This window comes from Panthera uncia, assembly GCF_023721935.1.
Source record: "Panthera uncia isolate 11264 chromosome B3 unlocalized genomic scaffold, Puncia_PCG_1.0 HiC_scaffold_1, whole genome shotgun sequence".
Lineage (NCBI taxonomy): Eukaryota > Metazoa > Chordata > Mammalia > Carnivora > Felidae > Panthera > Panthera uncia.
The window spans coordinates 106,995,216-107,011,238 of NW_026057582.1; the positions used below are offsets into that span (position 1 = coordinate 106,995,216).

The window sequence follows — 16,023 nt, forward strand, 5'->3', positions numbered from 1 at the left end:
CCCTTCCCCTTCCCCCCCCCCCCCCGCCCCCTGCTGTCTGGAGATGGGCAGTGACCGCCCCTCCCCCGGTCCGTACCCCTCCCTGCGTCTTCCCCGCCCGCCCGCGTGCATGCGCGACTGAGCAGAGGGGCAGCCTGTCCCCGAAGTCCGGGCTTCAGGACCCGGGCGGGTAGGGCAGGCATCAAGGGTAGCCAAAGGCTCAAGGATCTGGACGTTACGAACCCTGGGTTAGGCAATGGCTTTGCTGTGTGGCCTTGGGCAAGTCACTCTCCGTCTCTGGGCCCCACTTCCTGCACAATCCGAAAACAAAATTGGGTTCCGAGCTGCCGGGGCAATCCTGAGGTCTCAGTTACCCCTTCTTCTCCCCCAAACCCCAGGGGCTTTTGTTGTGGCGCCAGCGCGCCTCTGAATAACAAAAGGCTCCCGTCCAGGGGGAGAATGAGCTTGGACTCCCCGTGGCCAAGTTTCTCCGCGCGCCCAACTCGGCGCGCCCAGCTGGGCGGGCCCGAGCCACGGTGGCGCTGAAAATGGCTCAACTGCTCTCTACTTTCTCTGTTTCATAGGAGCGGCGGCATGGAGGCTCTCACCACTCAGCTGGGGCCGGGGCGCGAGGGCAACTCCTCACCCACCTCGAAGCAGGAGCTGCAACCCTACTCAGGCTCCAGCGCTCTCAAACCCAACCAGGTGGGCGAGACGTCGCTGTACGGGGTGCCTATCGTGTCTCTGGTCATCGACGGCCAGGAACGCCTGTGCCTGGCACAGATCTCCAACACTCTCCTCAAGAACTACAGCTACAATGAGATCCACAACCGCCGTGTGGCCCTGGGCATCACGTGCGTGCAGTGCACGCCCGTGCAACTGGAGATTCTGCGTCGGGCCGGGGCCATGCCGATCTCCTCGCGCCGCTGCGGTATGATCACGAAGCGCGAGGCCGAACGCCTGTGCAAGTCGTTCCTGGGCGAGCACAAGCCACCCAAGCTGCCCGAGAACTTCGCCTTCGATGTGGTGCACGAGTGCGCGTGGGGCTCGCGTGGCAGCTTCATCCCTGCGCGTTACAACAGCTCGCGTGCCAAGTGCATCAAGTGCGGCTACTGCAGCATGTATTTCTCGCCTAACAAGTTCATCTTCCACTCGCACCGCACACCCGACGCCAAGTATACGCAGCCCGACGCCGCTAACTTCAACTCGTGGCGCCGTCACCTCAAACTCAGTGACAAGTCGGCCACAGATGAACTGAGCCACGCTTGGGAGGACGTCAAGGCCATGTTCAATGGCGGCACGCGCAAGCGGACTTTCTCGCTGCAAGGAGGCGGCGGCGGCGGTGCTAATGGAGGGTCGGGTGGGCAGGGGAAGGGCTGTGCTGGCGGCGGGGGCGGCCCCGGGTGTGGCGCAGAGATGGCCCCAGGCCCGCCGCCCCACAAAAGCCTGCGCTGCGGCGAAGACGAGGCTACCGGACCTCCTGGGCCGCCTCCTCCCCATCCGCAGCGGGGACTTGGTCTAGCGGCGGGAGCCGGCGGCCCGGCGGGCCCTGGAGGGCCTGGTGGCGGCGCTGGGGTTCGCAGCTACCCAGTGATCCCAGTGCCCAGCAAGGGCTTTGGCCTCTTGCAGAAACTGCCCCCGCCGCTTTTCCCTCACCCCTATGGCTTCCCCACGGCCTTCGGCCTCTGCCCCAAAAAGGACGACCCGGTGCTAGGTGCGGGCGAGCCCAAGGGCGGTCCAGGCACCGGGAGCGGCGCAGGCGCGGGCACTGGCGGAGGCGCGGGCGGGCCAGGATCCGGCCATTTGCCCCCGGGGGCAGGCCCTGGCCCGGGTGGCGGCGCCATGTTCTGGGGTCACCAGCCCTCTGGGGCAGCCAAGGACGCAGCGGCCGTGGCTGCAGCGGCCGCCGCAGCCACCGTGTACCCGACGTTTCCCATGTTCTGGCCGGCGGCAGGCAGCCTCCCGGTACCACCCTATCCAGCCGCGCAGAGCCAAGCCAAGGCGGTGGCGGCCGCTGTAGCGGCGGCGGCCGCGGCGGCGGCGGCGGCTGCCGGCGGCGGCGGCCCCGAGTCCCTGGACGGTGCCGAGCCGGCTAAGGAGGGCGGCCTGGGCTCAGAGGAGCGCTGCCCGAGCGCGCTGTCCCGCGGGCCGCTGGACGAGGACGGCGCGGACGAGGCGCTGCCGCCGCCCCTGGCCCCACTGCCCCCGCCTCCTCCGCCTGCACGCAAAGGCTCCTACGTGTCGGCCTTCCGACCGGTGGTCAAAGACGCCGAGAGCATCGCCAAGCTCTACGGTAGCGCCCGCGACGCGTATGGCGCCGGGCCGGCTCGTGGGCCAGGGCCGGGCGCAGGGTCCGGCGGCGGTTACGTGAGCCCAGACTTTCTGAGCGAGGGCAGCTCCAGCTACCACTCCGCCTCGCCCGACGTGGACACCGCTGACGAGCCCGAGGTGGACGTGGAGTCCAACCGCTTCCCCGAGGACGAGGGCGCTCTGGACGAGGCGGATCCCGGAGCACCCAGTGCGCCCAGCACGGCAGGTGGCCAGGACGCGGACCAGCCTGTAGGGCCCCCGTCTACCACCTCCTCCGGCGCCGACGGTCCCACAGACTCCCCCAATGGCGGCAGCCCCCGCTCCCGGCGCCGCCCGGGGCTGCCCGCAGCCAGCAGGTCAACATTTGGGGACCTGGCTGCCGACGACGTGGTGCGGAGACCTGAGAGGAGCCCGCCGAGCGGCGGCTATGAGCTGCGAGAGCCTTGCGGGCCGCTGGGGGGCCCCGCGCCGGCCAAGGTGAGCCCCGCGCCCGCCTTGCTGGTGGCGCCTCCCCGCTTACCCCTCGGCACCTTCGGGATGTGGGGCAGGCACTGGACAAGTTAGGGACGGGGATTATGTTCTGAGCGGGCGTGCCAGCGGTAGGCCCCAGCCGCTCTGAGTAGGCCCAGCGCTGTGGAACTTGTTGGGACCCCCTCGCCCCCGTGAGTGAGGGTTTCAGAAAATCCGGAGGTGGGGGGGACAGGCCTGAGAAACGAGTGTGCAGTGTTTTTGTTGATTGGGAGCGGGGGCGGGGGGGAGGGGTGTGCAGAGACAGGCCGGGACCTCAGTAACACAGAAATAAAAGGGATCTGGGGAAAGAACGGGGAGCAGAAAAAGGGACCCAAAGCCAGAGAAAAGCGCTTGAGAGGCCGGGCCGTGGCACACTCGCCCAGATGGAGATCAGAGTCCCGGGGACGAAGGGGCTGGTGAGGAGAGGAGAGAACCGCCTCTCCCTCAAGCCGGGCCCCAGCAGTACGGGGTTCCGGAATCTTCCTCTACCTCAACTTGTAGTTTTCTGAGTCCCTTTGAACTCCGGCCTGGGGAACCGCAGGGTTCATTTGGTAGCAGCTGTCGAGATGGCGTGCAGGGCGGGAGAGGGGCTCTCAAGTTGTCTGAACCACGGGTTCGGGTCGGAGCTGTGCAACTAAGCCGAAGTCGTTGGCCTTTTGAAAGTGGGTGCACACACCTGTACATTTATTTCCATTGGGTCTATTAAAACACGAATCATTAGCTGGATGCAAAAAGCGTCATTTATGCGGGGACTGGGCGTGGGCTGGTGGGAAGATGCCGAAAAGGAGGTGGGCAAAGGGTGGGGGGGGGTGGCTTTGGACAGCTCTTGTCTTGAGAGCCGCTTTGTCTTTCTGATAATTTTCTCGAGGGCGCTAATAATTACCCTGAAACTACAACGTTGCTGTGGCCTCCGAGGGCGCCAGGCTGCGCCGCGTGCGTCACAGCCGCCCAGGGCCCTCGGGGCCCACGGGCTAGCTGACCTCCGCCTCCCTCTCAGGGCTCCCCCTCGGCCGCGGCCGGGGCTGGGGGACCCTGAGCCGCTACAAGCACACCCCTAACCGCCTGTCATTTTCGGCCGCCGCAGGTGTACGCGCCAGAGCCGGACGAGCACGTGAAGAGCGCGGCGGCGGCGCTGGGGCCCGCGGCCTCCTACCTCTGCACCCCCGAGGCCCACGGTAACGCCCCTCAGCCCCCCTGCCGAGGTCGCTGGCCAATGTGAAGTGGGGACCGCGGGCGGAGGGACAGGGCTGTGTGTGTGGGGGGGGGGGTGCTGCTGCGAGGGAAGACGAGAGGAGAAAAAGAGAGGCAGAGGAAGCGAGAAAAACAGGGAGAGGGAAAGAAAAAGAAAGAAAGGGAAAGGAAGCTAAGCGAGAACTAACAACTTCCATCGTTTGGTCACTTAACAACAAACCTCCCTGTCCACCACACAACACACGCTCACATACACCTCATAAAATCCTTTTTAAAACCACGCCTGGCACCTCTTTCCAGTCCTCTCATTTATTCGCCAAGTTTTTGGGGCCTCGAGGTCCTCTGTGGTCAAGCCAGGTTAGGGCGGAGGGTGCGGGAGCTTGGCTGCGCGCTTGGATACCTGCGAAGAGCCCGCGGTGGCTGCGACCCAACCCGGGGGGGAGACCTGCAAGTGCGCCGGGCCCCTGTGGCTCGAAGAGGAGGGGCTGAGGGCCTCGGAAATCCGGGCAGGCCGAACCCGAAAGGATGTCTCCCCCGCCGCCACCCCGCGCGGCTCGCAGCCTGGGCCGCGTTCTCGGCGGGGGCGGCGCGGGCAGACCCGGCGGCCACGCGCGCTCGCGGTGCCCCAGTATCTGCGCGCGATGTAGGTCGCTCGTCCCTGGTGGGCTCGGCTGCTCGTCTTGTTCTTTTCCGAGGGGCTGGGGAGGGGGCGTGGAGCGCGGGATGAGCAGACCGCGCGCGGGGGAGGGGGTGCCCGGCCCAAAGCCTGAGGGTGCAAGCCCAGGCGCACAGCCGGGAAGCAGCGGCGGCCACAACGCTTTTAATTAGGGCTCGGGCGCCCCGACCGTAGCAGCTCTGGCCGTATCGGGGTCACGGTTTCTTTGCTTCTCCTTGAAACTCGGTTTATTGCCTTTAAGAACCAGATAAGGAAGACAATCACTCGACCGCCGACGATTTGGAAACGAGGAAATCCTATCCAGACCAAAGGAGTATCTCCCAGCCAAGTCCCGCAAATACAGACCGAGGTGAGCCCTAGGACCCTCACGCACCAACCCCACCCGGAAGCCGGGGCCCAGGTCTCCCAGGTTTACACAGGTTTGGGCTTGGCTTTTGAGGAAGGCTTTCGATCAAACGTAAGCGGCTGCTGGTCCCCTTGTGCGGCTGGCAGATACATATTTAAACAGCGCGCCCGCGAGGTGCAGGCCAGGGCTTTCCTCCTTAGTGGGTTTGGGGCTCTTCTGGGGGAAGGGAAGGGGGTGTACTAAAAGGAAATGAGAGACACCGTCACCCACGTGAAGCAGGTCAAAGGGCATATACTTCCCGCCCTAAGATAGCCTACCTTCCCTGGGTGCACTCTCCTTCAGTGGGTCACCCTCTAAAATGATAGCTTGGAAGGTAGGTAATACTGGATGCCTGTAACTGACTCTTCTAAAGGTAGAAGGTCTGTAGTAGCTCCCTGACTTAGCTCGGTTCCGGGAAAGCTCATCCTTCCCCTCCCAAGGCCTCTCCCAGGAGAGAACCCCTCTTACCTGCCCTTGTATCCCAGGTGAAGATGGGCTCACCTTGGATGTCACAGGAACTCAGCTAGTGGAGAAAGATATCGAGAACCTGGCCAGAGGTGAGGTTAAATCTGTGAAATGGGGGTACGCTGTGCTTCGGGGAGATGAACCCTACTTGTAAGGGAGTGCATGGGAAGACAGGGCTCTTGGGGAATCTGTTTTCATTGAGTGCAAAGGATAATCCTCTGGACACATTATCCTGGCACAGAGGTATGGGGAGGGGGTGGGGTGGGGAGAGTGAACCAAACCCCTAGAGGTTCATTAGAAGTTTGGGTTCCTGAGGCTAGCCTGTCTGAAGAACCCAGCAAAAAAGAGAAATGAGTAATAATTCTCAGAACTTGATGCATATGACAATCAGATAGGGCAATGTGGGTCTCGCAACCTCACTGGAACACAGGACTTTTTCTGAAAAGCAAGATTGCAAAGAGGCATTTATTTTAGGAGTGTGAGAGGTTAATTTTTTCCTGGAATTAAGGCGTTCTGGCCCCACCTCAATACACCCTAAATGGGGTGGGGATGGAGCATGTTTTTGGAATGGGATCCTGGGGTAGCTGCTTCATCTGCAATGGGGGAGCATGTGGCTTGAGGCACAGAGGATGGGAGCCTCTAACCCCACCTTTGCTCCTCTACCTCCCACTTTTGTGTTTCCTCAGCACCTGCTAGGGGTGGGATTTCTCAGAGAGCCTCCCCCACAGGGAGGACTTGGATACCAATAGCTCCTTGGTCAGGGCAGCCCCTGCCATTCCTCTGTAGCTAGTTCTGAGGGCACTAACGGTGCCTTTCACATCCACCCACTATCCACCACCCTGCCCTCAAACGGTCCAGGGATGGCCTTGGAAACTGATGTAGGAAGGGGGGGGGGGGGAAAGCAGTGGTGGTCTTCCACTCTTCCTGGTTACACATTTAACAGGCTATGCAATTACTTTCAAATCATTGGTGCTTTGTATGAGGGCCCTTAGTATGGATTTGGGGTCCTGAGACCCCCTGAAATTGTGAACAAACTGTTGTGAAAATATGTATTTTTCCAGGGCAGGGGACCAAGTCCTTGACAAGATTCACCCAGCTCTGTATTGTTGAAGGGAGGAATGGGGTGTGTCATTTGGAGGGGTAAATCAAGTCCTGGGGCAGCTTCTAAGGTTTGGGAGTTTGGAACAACTTAAAGCAGATGCCATGCTGGTTAGTGCCTGGAGCCAGAGCCTAGAAGCCCAAAACCTGAATTTAATTCTCCTGGGCAACCTAGCTCCTGGCCCTTTTTCCTCGTCCAGATTCTTTGGAAGCAAATGGGAAAACAGTGCGGAGGGCCTCTGCCTCCGGGCCCCACCACTCCGCCACTCCCATCTCAGGGCTCTTGGCCAGGGCGGGACCTGCAGGACCTTGGGGAGGGGGGCCTGAGTCCCGCACACCCTCCTTTACCTCACACTCTGGGCCCTTCGCAGACGAATTGCAAAAACTGCTCCTGGAGCAAATGGAGCTCCGCAAGAAGCTGGAGCGAGAATTTCAGAGTCTCAAAGGTACCCCCTTCCTGGCCCACCTCACCCCACCTCAGCGCGAGAGCTTTCTTCCCGCACGCCCCCGGACCCCAGGACTGGCAGCTGCGGCTGCGCGCCCTGCCTGAGCCGCGGAACCCTCCTTTTCCAGGGTTTCCCGCTAGGCCGCAGACCGAAGGGGTGGGGGTGGGGGAGGGGAGTGGGGAAATGGGGCCGAGGGAGGGGGCTGTGCCTAACAGCTCTCACTTAATCAATTTGCACAGATAATTTTCAGGATCAAATGAAGAGGGAATTGGCTTATCGAGAAGAAATGGTACAACAGCTGCAAATTGTCAGAGGTAAGACGGGAGTCAGGTGAGCGCGCGCACGGGCCGTAACTGCCTCTCGTCTGGCAGGAGCCGCAATGTTGGCTCAGTCATTTGGATTTAAATTGAAGGTAATTTAACAATTATTTTTTTTATTTAATATCCTTTGTATACTCTGATTAGCCTCAGAATGGCAAGCGAGCCCAGCAAACGGCTTGCAGGCATCATTACATGGAGTGATTGAACTTCTTATCGCGGCAATTTCCATGGTTTCTAAATTAAAAATCGAGGCGTAAAATTACCTGGGAAGTAATGCCTAAGTTTGCTTTAATTTTGGTTAGATCCGTCTGCCTTTAAGCGCCATCCCAGGCCATTTCCTCCCTCCGCCAGGCTGCAGTTTGGAGCACTGATGCTCCCTCCCTCGGTCCCCCGGATTTGTTTTTTCGAGGGGGCTGAGCACTGGGGAGAGGGTGAGGCCCAGGCTGTGACCCCGGCCGGCTGGAGGGTGGTCTCATTTCTTCACTGGCCCCTCCCCATGTCTTCCAGACACTCTGTGTAACGAACTCGATCAAGAGCGGAAGGCGCGCTATGCTATCCAGCAGAAATTAAAAGGTGCGGAAGCCGGGGAACAAAGATAGGGTTGCCAGGCTCTGGCTGTGCCAGTGAATGAATGAGTGAGTGAATGAATGAAAAAGTAAATGGCGGGGCTAGTGAGAGGGGAAGGCCAGGTCTACCTGAAAGGAGGGAAATGGGATTTTTTTTTTTTTAATGCGGAAATAATTCTAGAACGATAGAATAGGGAGAAAGAGCCCCTTGAGCCCTGGGCATTGGGAAATCTGCCGAGGGATCCAAATCTGGCCGTGGGCAGATTGACTTCCCTCTTTCTGTGCCTCAGTTTCCTCTTCTGTATAATGGGGCTATTGAACACGAGCAGTGGTTCTAAACCACCGCAGGTTCTCACTCCTAGCCTCCTACCTTTTTCTGATCCGCTCACTTGATAACCCCTGAGCGGGAGGGGGTGGGTGAGATCTGGGCAGGCAGGGGAGGAGGCGAGTGGACTAAGAGGGTAGGCTTCGCCAGCGAGGCTAGGCAGGAGAGGTGCCCAGCTTTGCCCGCCTGACTGTCTCTCCAGAAGCCCACGACGCCCTGCACCACTTCTCCTGCAAGATGCTGACGCCCCGCCATTGCACTGGCAACTGCTCCTTCAAGCCCCCGCTGTTGCCCTAGGGCCGGCCCGGCCGCGCCCACGCGCCCTCAAGCCATGCTGCTCTCTTCTTGTAAATACCCGCGGCCGCGGCGGCCGAGAGCGAGGAACAAGCCATTCGGACACGACCGATGTAAATACAGCCTCCCGCCCGCCCGCCCTCCTCCCGGGCGCCTCGGCCCAGGGCCCCTTCTCCGTTTCCAAGTGTAAATACCACCTCGCCCCACGGTTGAACTCCAGGGCATCGGACCTCATGGGGTTAAATGGACCGAAGGGGGTAAGAAAGGGGTAAGGGGGCCTCCCCCCACCCCATACAGCCTCGGACCCCCAGTTGTGTACACAATGTAGCAACTTCGCTGGCGCTGGCCCCGCGCTCCCCCCCCCACCCCCGTCCCGTCCACTTCTGAAACTTGTTCCTAATGACAAAGTGGCTATGTGCAATGGATATAAATGTACTGTGAGTCTCTCTTGGTTCAGTATTGGGTTCGGTTTTATTTATGCTGTAAGTTACTTTGCTTCCTTCTCCTGGACCTGCTTCCAGTCCCGTTTTGCATTCCCCTTTGGGTTTTGTTTTGTCTATTTTTTCTTGTAACCTCTTGATGTAACAGCACTTTAAAAAGGGCGACAACTGACTCACGAGATGGAGACCACCTTGAGCCTGTTTGGGGAGACCACCCTGTATCCGTGACTTTTGTTTTGTTTTTAATAAAAAAAAAAAAAGAAATCTGTCACTTCCTGGGGTTGTGGAGGTGGGAGTACGGGGTGGGGAGGGTGGGTGGAGGCGGGCTGAGGGGTGGGCAACAGGTGGGGCTTGAAGACCGCCGGCGGCGCGAGTCGTGGAGCGCGGGGGCTGAGAATCGCACGGCTCAGGTAGGCAGCAGCGAGCTCCCCGACCTCTCTACCAGTCCTTCAGATACACCCAGGTTGCCCCGCAGGCCACCCTCTCCCCACGTTTGGGACCCTCCCTGGAGCCTTTCGACCAGGGGTGAGAGGACTACAGGAGGCTCCTGGGTGCCAGGGTCTCAGACTCTTCCCTGGAGCTCCCTCAAGGGCCGAGGGTTTACTCGCGCCCACTTCCACACCTGCCCCAACGAGGAAGTCCTTTCCAGCGCGGTCAGAGACCGGACACTTCCTGGGAGTTTGCCCGGCATCCTGCCCGGAAGCCCAGGTTCATTCAGAATTGCCAGGAGGCCCGGACACCGCAGGCCTGGCCCTGGAGCGCTGGGGCGAGGCAAGGCGGGCGGGGCGGGGCGGGGAGCGAGGTACCTAGGATAAGACTTCGTCTGGGCAAGCCTGGAAGCACACAGATATCCTCCTGCCTGCCCCTCCGCTACCCTAACGGAGGGAGCCCTGGCAGTTTTTAATGTTCTGTCCATTTGGGCCCGAGAGGGTGCGCGGACGTGGAGGAGCCCAAGGAGCCAGGCGACGCCCGCCTGCGCTGGAGTCAGGTGGTCTCGACTGGGGGATGGGGCGGTGTCAGGGTGCGTGTGACCGCGGTGGGTTGCTTCCTGGCCGCTGTTGATGAGCCCTCACCTTGCCGCACGCCTCCCGTGGGCCTCAGTTTCCACAGCGCACCTGCTGGTTAGGCTACAGATAAAGGATGGAAACTGCAGCGCACTTTTTTTGAGGGGGAGAAGAGTGTGCCTGGAGAGGGAAAGCGCACCGTCCTGGGGCTCATTAAGCCCTGGCTTCCAGTTTCACCACCTCGGCTGAGGACTAAGGGCTCTGTGTCGCTCCCTTCATCCTTCTAGGCCTCCGTTTTGGCCCACGTAAAATAATATTCAGGCCTCTCACCCCGGCGCGCGCGGAAGAGCTCTGGGAGGGAAGCGGGGCGCAGGGCCGCGGGTCCCCAGCCCGGTCCAGCGCCCCGCGGACTCCGCCCTCCGACATCCGTGGAGTCTCCGTGCACTCCTCCGGTCCCCCACCGCCGGGCTAGCCCCTCGGGCCTGGGAGCCCTGCGCTGCGCCGGTCGGGAAGTTTGGTAGCGGGTCGTCTGGAGGGCCCGTGGCGGGTCGGTGAGCAGGGAGCGCGCTGCCCGCCGCCTGGAAGGGGCGTAGGAGAGGAGGCCCCCCCCACCCCCCGGCGCGCTGCGGAGGCAGGAAGCCGGTCCCCGGAGCCCCCTGCGCTAGGGTTCTCAGGACCCCAGTCCCGAGACAGTCGGAGGGCTAGACACAGGACATGAGAGAGATAATGGCGGTGAGGGCAGCGGCTAAACTGTGAGGTGTCGTCGAGGGAAGAAGTCACCTCGGGACGCGAGGTCTCCTAGCAAGGACCCTCCGGGGATCGGGAAGGTTTCCTTTGGGTGGAACCAACCCGATCAGTTCTCCGCTGCACCAACGGCGAAACAGGTCGCGAGAGGAAGTGAGCAAGTGACTGCGTCCAGGGTCGAGCGGTGCTGGGACGCGCAGAACAGTCCAGGTGTTGGGGAGAGCACGAGACTTCACCCCCTTGGCGTGACCACGCCTTTGGAAGCGGCACAGCCTGCTCTATAAAATGGGAATTACAGTTGCTACCCAGGCAGGAAGTTCCGTGGCCGCGGCCCACGCAGAGAAGCCTAGCAAATACTCCTTTTCACCTTCCCTTAACGAATTCCCCAAAGTAGAGAAAAAAGCCGTAGGCAGCAGGGGTTCGCCAAAGGGCGCCCCATCTGGGCCGGAATCTCTGCAGACTGGAGGTGTAGGCGGATCCGACCCAGAAAGCTTTGTCGCAAAAAACCCTCTTGGGTTCCTCGTCCCTTCAGAAGTGGTTTGTTCTCCCCCAAATGTTAATAACCAAACGATTGGTATGGATGTAATTATCAATAATTATACGAATTATTGCTGATTGCGGGGCTCGTAGCTACTTTAATTAGTTTACCAGATTCTAATTAAGTTAAATGAAACATTAATAGGGAAAATATGCTTTGAAAAAAAAAAAAAAACAAAAACCCAGGATTTTTAAAAAGTCTATTTCTCGCCACAACGTTGCCACCTTGCGACACATTTTAGGCATTGCAGCCAACGTCCGAAGGCCCTAGACTAGGGAGCGTTGTCTTAGGGAGAAAAAGTGGGGTTTCGGGAATTGCCAGCGGGCTATGGAGCACAGAACTTCGACCTGGGTGTTCTTCCGAGGTGTCTGGTTTCACACCCGTGACTCCGGGAGGTGCCCACAGGGGGTCTGGCTCCGGAGTCCTGGGTCTGTGGATAAAGTACCAGGTAAAGATGCCCCCTCAACCTCAGACCACCTTTTTTCAGCGGAGGAACTTCCAAATACTCATAAGGAGATGCTGTTTACAGTCTCTATCCTCACCTTTCCCAGAAAATCCAGGATTAAGCTGTAGGCCCTGGTGGAGAGTCACCCCCCCCCCCCCCCCCCCCCCCCGGGGGGGAAACCCCCCCCCCCGCCTCCCGCAAATCCTGTAACCTGTCTGCCAAAAAAACAGCTGGCAGACCCCCGGATTCCTTAGACTGACTTCTGCATTCCTGTGGCACTTGGTTCCTGAAGCTAAGCGTGTGCTCCCCTCTCTGAGTTATCCTTGGTTGTGTGTGTGTGTGTTCCCCATAGGACTGTAAGTACCCTGGCAACAGGGGCCACATCTTGCTTTTCCTTGTGATCTCCAACACAGCACCCAGTGCCCCAAAGTAGCTCAACAGATGTCTAAATGAAGCGGTTCCAACTTTGCGGTTTATCAGGATGCTGGATATGTCTGAGGGGAGGAGTCCCTAGGTGCTTCTGGACTACAGCTCTTGGGAGACGATTAAGTTCATTTGCCTAATATTAATTAAGCACACGTTTAGTGGTCAGATGATCCTTCCTCAGGAGGATTATTTGGGGAGGGGGACAGGTGTCTGGTAAGAGATTGTCGGCCTAGGAAAACTTTCTTCCTTTTTCAGCTGTGTCCCAAAGAGGGTGCAGTTCCCCCCCTGTCCACTACTCCACCTCCTTGGATCTAAGGTAGAGCCTTGATCCTTTGCAAAAATACAACTCCTGTCCTTGAATTCAGAACACCGACAAAAGCAGAACTGGGCCTGTGTTCTCTTTCCATTGATTCTAAACAGCTTTATCTCTCCTTCTCTATCTTCAAAGGTGACATAGTGTTTGGTTAAGAGCACAAGCTCTATAGCCAGATTTCCTGGGCTTCAAGCCCTTCTCTGCCATTTACTAGTCTTGTGACATTGGGCAAGTTGTTGAATGTCTCTGTGCCTCAACTTCCTCATGTGTAACAGGAGTAGAAGTTTTACTTCATAGAACGGTGCGGAGCCAGGAAAGTCAGCCAGGTGTCTGACTTTTCCAGGACTAAGAATTGCCTGTCTTTCCTCTTTTCTGCTCCAACACAACGGGTCAGACCAAGAGGAATAGTTTCTTTAGAAGGAGAGTCACACCAACATTGGTCCTTTCCTTGTTTGGCATCCCAGAAGGAGACATTGAAAACTACTCACCCAATTGCCCAAGTTCTTCCTAAGAACCAGGCATGTTTGAGGAAAGAAAGGAAAACCAAAGCTTGCCCTCCAACTGCATGCACTGGAGGCTGTGAGCCGAGGAGAAGGTGCAGTGAGAGGTCCCACAGACCGCTATTCTCGGCTGTTACCTGGAAAGGATCATTTCACCTCCACTGAAGGAAACAGAAATGGATCCCTGATGGAACGCTGCTTCGCAGCTCTGAGCGCCCACCGGGAGAAGACCCGCCTCTGCCCTGGGGCGGCTCAGGGGCTTGGCGTCTGCAGCCTGCCCTATCTGTGGGGAGCACAGAGCCTGGGATCTGTGCGCTGCTCTCCCAGCGGCTGCAGAGACCGCTGGGCCGACTACGTGTGTGCTCAGGCATCAGCAAAACATGTGCACTAACATTTTTCTCCTGGGGGGGGGGGGAAGATATTTCAAAACCATTGATAAAGTCATCGCAGGAAATCTGAAATTTATTGGACTTTTCTTACTAATCCTACTAATTAGGACTGTGGTTCTTGCATTCATTGCGCAGGGGCAGGGTCCCGATCTTTTCAGGGCCTGTGCCTCCAAAGGTCTTAGCAGGCCTTGCCGCAGCCACTTACTGGTTACATGATCATGCCCAGGTTGCTTTGCCTCTCAGTGACTCCTGTAAAATGGTGACAATAATACTCACAAGGCAGGGCTGTCAGGAATACGAAACCCGGATATTGGTGAGGCCCCTGGCACACGGTAGACCTTAAGGAGCGGGCGTTATTTTTTTTGATTCAGAGGCAGCATGGTGAGTCTTGTTGCGCGTTCCTGTTAGAGTCACCTTGTCTATCACAGCCCTAAGTTCCTGTTCTGTTTTGGACCTGAAGTGGGTCCACTTTGGCAAGACCGTTTCTTTAAGTGTTAAGGTACCGTGGGACTCAGGATAGTGCAAGGGGAAGCAGAGGCAAGATGGAAAAGATCGAAGACTGGGGCCAGACAGAAAAAGCACGACAAAGAGAGATTCTGACTGTGCCTCACCTCCTCTTATTCCATCTCCTGGGACTACAGTTTCCTTTGTGTGAAACAATAGAACCTGTAAGTGAAAAGTGTTTGCAAGGGAGGGATAAGCTCAGGTACAAAATATGGAACGCTTCACGAATTTGCGTGTCATCCTTGCGCAGGGGCCATGCTAATCTTCTCTGTATCGTTCCAATTTTAGTATATGTGCTGCCGAAGCGAGCACGATATGTGGGCGCGCTCTGAGGGTATATAAAGCAGAGAATGCGAAGACTTTTACAGTTATGGTGACCACACTGCACTACTTAGAAAAAACTAAATTTTGAAGACGTATGACCTTGTGTATCTCGTACACACGGTAATTGTATCTTTGTGATTACAGCGAAATGAACTCTAATTATTTCTCTAACCCTCCAACGTTGTATATGCAAATTAAGGGACCATGGGAAATTGGGCCTCGGCCCGCGCGACCTCTGCGCGCCCCCGGAGGGCGCGAGCCTCACACTCGGTCACGTGGCGCGCGCGGCCGCGCTCCTCTTCCCCGCCGTCCCAGCTGGGCCCCCAGGGGTCGCACGCGAGGTTCCACCGAAAACTGGGCGGCACGGTGTCCCCGAAACTACGCGGGGTGGCGCCTGCGCGGCGCCAGCACATTTTGGGGGACAAGAGGCGGTGATGCGCACGGGGGCCCCACAGAAATCGGGTTGGGCAGTCCCCGCGGCAGGACCCGTGACCCTGGCGAGAGCTGGAAACGCCGGTCGTGCACCGGAAGGGGCCGGGCAGGGTGGCCCGGGGCCGCAGCGCGGAGGAGTGGTTCACGGTGCGCCGCTGTTTCCCCTGGGGTGGTCGGGCCCTGCGCCCCGTGCTTGAAGCCAAGGGCAAGGGGGTGAGCGTCCGCTTGGGGCCAACGCTTTCCGTAGTGTGACTCGAGGTGTGGCAGACCGGGAAAGGTCGCCAGGCTTTGGTCCAGCACTGGGCCGGGCCCCTTAGCTGACCCGTGTCCTTCCCCTCAATTTGCACGTTAGAAAACAAGCTCTAGTTGGTTAATCAAGGCCAAAATTAGCCTGCCAGTCGTGAAGGAAGTTGGGATTTGCAGGCAAGTCTGGTTTCAAAAACCGATCTTTTCCTCTTCACGGTGGAACTCGAGCGAGGAAAGATTTGGGACCAGGAGTGCGGCCTCCCCTTTTGGACAATGCTCCCAGGGCCTTATCGGCTCAGACTTTCCTTCCTGCCCTAGTTCCCTCACCACACAGCAAGCATCTGTGACGTCAGCGCCGGGGGTACAGGGCCAACAAGAAGTGGTTTGTGTTGCTGTGGCCGTTCGGTTCCGGCGAGGGAGCCAAGCAAACGTGGAAGAGCATTCTCAGTGCTGAGAGGGACTAGAAGGGAAGAACATGGGGTTTAGACAGTGACTGGGGAATGAAGGTGGGCAGGAGGGAAGGGGACATTTGAACTGTCGCTCCATACGGATGCAACCCTGAGAGGACCTGACAGACAGTGCCAGGCAGAAGATGACCTGGGAGCTACCTGAGTCAATGTCACCCATCTGGGCAAGTCCTTCAGGCAGGAGAAGCCACTGTGGAGGTAGGTGGTGCTCCCGGTCATGCTGTGGCTCAGCGTTGTGAGCCTGACTCAGACCACAGCCAGGGAGCACCTGGCCTGGCCTCTGGGTACTTTGGAGTCCCTCCCCCCACCTGTCTTCAGTGAAATGGAAATCAGGTGCAGGCTGCCCAGCTTCTCACCTGACCTCTGTCTAAATAAGCAGTAAGCAAACACAAACCTCAGAATGCTAATACGGCCTTCACTGAGGGAAAAGAGCTAATTTGGGCAATGATGTTTCCCTCAGATTTGCAAAAGGGAATTGCAAATAACCAAAAAGCGTATTAGCATTGATGGGAGATGATGCTAATCTTCAATTAGCATCCACGTTTTTATTCATTTATTTAGAAGAAGAGCCTTTTGGTCACAGTCAATGCGCACACGTGTCACGGTGACAGGTACATCTCGTGGGTTCATAACTGCCTTATTGCGAAAACCAGCAGGAGATGGACCAGGTTGTTCACCATTTCTGG

General features: G+C 58.3%; 1 protein-coding gene and 1 non-coding gene across 2 annotated transcripts; one reads left to right on the top strand and one right to left on the bottom strand.

Moving 5' to 3' along the window:
* The first annotated feature begins 235 nt into the window (after positions 1-235).
* Positions 236-9,245, top strand: SKOR1 (SKI family transcriptional corepressor 1). Its single transcript, XM_049611796.1, has 9 exons — positions 236-342; positions 564-2,766; positions 3,884-3,974; positions 4,908-5,015; positions 5,537-5,608; positions 6,986-7,060; positions 7,300-7,374; positions 7,888-7,953; positions 8,474-9,245. Exons 1-9 carry the CDS (start codon positions 236-238, stop codon positions 8,566-8,568), a joined length of 2,892 nt encoding a protein of 963 aa, XP_049467753.1. The 3' UTR covers positions 8,569-9,245.
* Positions 9,246-14,073: 4,828 nt separating this feature from the next.
* LOC125910440 (U6 spliceosomal RNA) lies at positions 14,074-14,180 on the bottom strand. The gene has a single exon (XR_007453949.1). It is a non-coding gene; the product is annotated as a U6 spliceosomal RNA (small nuclear RNA).
* Between the last annotated feature and the right edge of the window lie 1,843 nt (positions 14,181-16,023).

Bases quoted from the DNA above. Each gene is read 5' to 3' on its own strand.
- SKOR1 (XM_049611796.1), top strand. From the start codon at position 236: ATGGCTTTGCTGTGTGGCCTTGGGCAAGTCACTCTCCGTCTCTGGGCC. The intron at 7,061-7,299 runs GTACCCCCTTCC...CAATTTGCACAG, and splicing joins AGAATTTCAGAGTCTCAAAG to ATAATTTTCAGGATCAAATG. The intron at 7,954-8,473 runs GTGCGGAAGCCG...CTGTCTCTCCAG, and splicing joins TATCCAGCAGAAATTAAAAG to AAGCCCACGACGCCCTGCAC.